Source organism: Microchirus variegatus (assembly GCF_963457635.1).
Source record: "Microchirus variegatus genome assembly, chromosome: 19".
Lineage (NCBI taxonomy): Eukaryota > Metazoa > Chordata > Actinopteri > Pleuronectiformes > Soleidae > Microchirus > Microchirus variegatus.
The window spans coordinates 23691827-23696433 of NC_139820.1; the positions used below are offsets into that span (position 1 = coordinate 23691827).

Consider the following 4607-nt stretch of genomic DNA (forward strand, 5'->3'; position numbering starts at 1 on the left):
CAGGTACGAGTCTCAGTGGACAGGTCTGAGTCTTAGAGGACAAGTCTGAGTCTTAGAGGACAAGTCTGAGTCTCAGTGGACAGGTCTGAGTCTTAGAGGACAAGTCTGAGTCTTAGAGGACAAGTCTGAGTCTTAGAGGACAAGTCTGAGTCTCAGTGGACAGGTCTGAGTCTTAGAGGACAGGTCTGAGTCTTAGAGGACAGGTCTGAGTCTTAGAGGACAAGTCTGAGTCTTAGAGGACAGGTCTGAGTCTCAGTGGACAGGTCTGAGTCTTAGAGGACAAGTCTGAGTCTTAGAGGACAAGTCTGAGTCTTAGAGGACAAGTCTGAGTCTTAGAGGACAAGTCTGAGTCTTAGAGGACAGGTCTGAGTCTTAGAGGACAAGTCTGAGTCTTAGAGGACAAGTCTGAGTCTTAGAGGACAAGTCTGAGTCTTAGAGGACAGGTCTGAGTCTTAGAGGACAGGTTTTTACTTGGTTGTGTTTACCTCAGTGTGTGTGTGTGTGTGTGTGTGTGTGTGTAGGTACCTGGATAACGTAGTAAACAAACACACAGTGTCTCTGAACATCCCTCACCTTCACGCTCTCCTGACCAGTGGAGATGAACCTCCACCTGAGATCGACATCCTGGACCTGATCAAGGCGTCCTATGAGGTCAGAGCACAACCATCACACCGGCGCCCCCTACAGTCTGCAGTCTGTGGCACAGTCTGCACTCTGTGGCGCCCCCCACAGTCTACAGTCTGTGGCACAGTCTACACTCTGTAGCGCCCCCTACAGTCTGCAGTGGGTCAGTCTAACTTTCTTCTTCTTGTCTTCAGAGGTTCGGCAGCCTGCGCTCTGATGTCATTGAGCAGATGAGGTTCAAACAAAGGTTAAAGGTCATTCAGTCTCTGGAGGACACAGCCAAGAGGAGCGTGGTGAGTGACTGACCTGCAGAAGCTAACATGCTAGTGCTAACATGTGAGTGTTCATGTGTGTGTGTGTGTGTGTGCAGGTCAGGGCGATGATGACAGAGTCTGCGTTCAGCATCGATGAACTGGACCAACTCTACTGTCTGTTTAAGGTGATGATGTCACTTAGTTAACTCACTGTGTGTGTGTGTGTGTGTGTGTGTGTGTGTGTGTGTGTGTGTCTAATCACATAAAGTTTACGTAATAACAACAACAAAATAATGATTATTTGTTATTATTATAATAATAATACTTAATAAAAGCGTGACTCCGCCCCCTGTGTTCTGGCGTCCTCAGTCCAAACACATGACCAGCTGTTATTGGGGGTCCAGCAGTTCTGCAGCAGAGCGTCATGACCCCAGTCTACCGTACCTGGAGCAGTACCGCATCGACCCGGCTCAGTTCTGTCAGCTCTTCACGGCGCTCGCTCCCTGGGTGTGTGGAGGCCACACCCCCTCGCTGTCGGCACGCCTCTTCAGACTCCTGGACCAGAACCACGACGGACTGGTCAACTTCAAAGAGTTCATCACTGGACTCAGTGAGTCCTGGTTCTCCTGAGGACCTGGTCACACCAGAACCAGACCAGAACTGACTTTGTTCATTTGTGTGTTTGTTTGTTTGTGTTTGTGTGTCACAGGTGTGATGTATCATGGAGACATGACGGAGAAACTCAAACTGTTGTATAAGCTCCACCTACCACCAGGTAACTGTGTGTGTGTGTGTGTGTTTGTGTGTGTGTGTGTGTGTTTGTGTGTGTGTTTGTGTGTGTGTGTGTGTGTTTGTGTGTGTGTGTGTGTGTGTGTGTGTTTGTGTGTGTGTGTTTCTGTGTGTGTGTGTGTGTGTGTTTCTGTGTGTGTGTGTGTGTGTGTGTGTTTATGTGTGTGTATGTCTGTGTGTGTGTGTGTGTGTGTGTGTGTGTGTGTGTGTGTTGCACTAAAGTAGAATAACAAATGTAACCTTTGCTCCAGCTCTGTGTGCTGAGGAGGCGGAGTCAGCTCTGGAGGCCACGACCTTCTTTACTGAAGAAGAAACACGAGGTAATAACTGATCAATAATAATAAGATCATCTATATGAACTTATTCATCAACTCTGTGTGTGTTTGTTTACTTCACAAAAAATCATGATCAATATATTTTAATCACTTAATTTAAATTTCTAATTCTACTTCAAATCTCTTTTTCCTGTTGCTCCTCCCCTTTAATCCAGACTCCTCCCTCATGTCTCACCTTGACTCTGTGCAGCAGCAGGACGTGACAGGTGTGTGTTGCTGTGATATATAAACAGGAAATATAAGATATACATTATACAAAAATACAGATCACATATATACTGAATAAAATATATGAAAATAAATGTCATTTAAAATAGATAAATAAACAAACAAACAAACAAACTAGGCATAATGTCTTAACCAGGGAAAATAATTCACCAAAATAAAGCTGTGTGCGTTCGCCAAACAGGAAGTGTAATGATTGTCATGTGAACAGGTGACGACAGGAAACAGGAAGTGTAATGATGTTGTGTGAACAGGTGACGACAGGAAACAGGAAGTGTAATGATTGTTGTGTGAATAGGTGACGACGGGAAACAGGAAGTGTAATGATGTTGTGTGAACAGGTGACGACAGGAAACAGGAAGTGTAATGATGTTGTGTGAACAGGTGACGACAGGAAACAGGAAGTGTAATGATTGTTGTGTGAATAGGTGACGACGGGAAACAGGAAGTGTAATGATGTTGTGTGAACAGGTGACGACAGGAAACAGGAAGTGTAATGATGTTGTGTGAACAGGTGACGACAGGAAACAGGAAGTGTAATGATTGTTGTGTGAATAGGTGACGACGGGAAACAGGAAGTGTAATGATGTTGTGTGAACAGGTGATAACAGGAAGTGTAATGATTGTTGTGTGAACAGGTGACGACAGGAAACAGGAAGTGTAATGATTGTTGTGTGAACAGGTGACGACAGGAAACAGGAAGCAGGAGATGGAGAGAAGAAGAGAGGTGAGAGTGAGTGAATGAGTGAATGAGTGAGTGAATGGCACCTCCTGCTGGTGAACACGAACGTTGACGTCTGAAGAGACATGCAGATCAAGTGACCTCTGACCTCTGACCTCTGCAGAGGTGAAGGACTACAGGTTTTATCTGAGGATGTGGACCAAAGAGAAGGAGACCAAGACTGAGACCATCAAAGACCTGCCCAGGATCAACCAGGTGAGCCACGCCCCCTCCCTGACACACACACACACTCACACACACACACACACACACACACACACTGACCTCTGACCTCTGACCTCTCTCTGTGTTAAAGGAACAGTTCATAGAGTTTTGTAAAACTCTGTATAACCTGTTCAGCGAGGAGGAGGCGGAGCAACAGCTCTATCACGCCATCGCCACCGTGGCCAGTCTCCTGCTGCGTATCGGCGAGGTCGGCAAGAAGTTCAATAACGGCACAAACAAACCTGCTGCTCAGGCCCCGCCTCCTGTTCAGGCCACGCCCCATGACCTTGTGGAGGGGGCGTCATCCGAGTCGCAGGTGTTTCAGGCACTGGCCGACGCCCAGCTGGAGACTGTGGCTCCTCCCACGCCTGACGAGGACGTCAGAGACGACACGTCGGCGTCGTCCTACTCCGTGGTGAGTTCAGGCTCGCTGCCGTGTGATGACATCAGTGATGACACAGTGTTGGTGGGCGGCGGTGAGCAGAGGCGGGGCAGCGAGCAGGGGCGGGGCAGTGTCCTGGACGTGGATTGGTCGATCACCTTTGAGCAGGTGTTAGCGTCCCTGCTGACCGAACCGCCGCTCGTTCACTACTTTGAAAGGAAAGAGAACATCCAGAACAAGATGGCCGCCTGTAAGGCCCAGAGGGCAGTGGAGCGTCAGATAAGCTCCGCCTCTGACCAAGAAGTCTCCCAGAATTCAGTCTGAGTCACATGACCTGAATCAGATGATGACATCACTGTTGGTTGGTCTGAAGTGCAGGACGCTCACTGACCGACGCGTGGGTGTGGCTAAAAGAATTGGCCACGCCCTTTAAACAATGTTTCACTGACATGTTTTAACATTTGTCTGAATCTAAAGATGTTTGTGGTGAAATATCTGCTTTTAAATCTGAGGACAAGCAGCAAATAACAGCCACCAGGGGGCGACTCTGACTCTGCTGCTTGTTAGAATGGTGTCAGTTATAAGAGTTCATGTTTTCAGTCTTTACTGATGAGAAAAGACAAAAATGAGCTGTCACATTCTCATATATATATATACTGTATACATACATATATACATATGTGTATATACACATATATACTGTATATATGTGTATATACACATATACAGTAGATGTGTGTACATATTTATGTAGACATATACAGTATAATACTATATACTGTAATATATACATATACATACAGTATATGTTTATATATATATACATGTATAAATATGTGTGTGTGTATATATATACGTATGAACAAATAACCAGTTTGTATCTTAGTTTAATGACTGAACTGTTTTCATCTGACGTGTGATGACGTCACTTCCTGTTGTTATTGTTTGAATAAACTCAATTCTCTTGTGTCAAAGTCGTTGATTGAAACATTATTATTTCACATTGCACTGAAGTGACTCCTGCCTGCAGGGGGCGTTCTAACCATAGACAT

At 45.9% G+C, this 4607-nt stretch overlaps 1 protein-coding gene across 1 annotated transcript in view; it reads left to right on the forward strand.

Moving 5' to 3' along the window:
- The window catches only part of tbc1d9b (TBC1 domain family member 9b), a 9494-nt gene extending 5315 nt beyond the window's left edge, over positions 1–4179 (forward strand). The window contains 11 exon segments of the mRNA XM_083906465.1: positions 1–3; positions 522–651; positions 819–917; positions 995–1063; positions 1248–1488; positions 1588–1653; positions 1919–1987; positions 2158–2208; positions 2910–2954; positions 3073–3164; positions 3265–4179. The exon segment at positions 1–3 is cut by the window's left edge and continues 80 nt beyond it. Of these exon segments, the coding sequence (XP_083762591.1) occupies positions 1–3; positions 522–651; positions 819–917; positions 995–1063; positions 1248–1488; positions 1588–1653; positions 1919–1987; positions 2158–2208; positions 2910–2954; positions 3073–3164; positions 3265–3879 (1480 nt within the window). The 3' untranslated portion in view covers positions 3880–4179.
- The last annotated feature ends 428 nt before the right edge of the window (positions 4180–4607 follow it).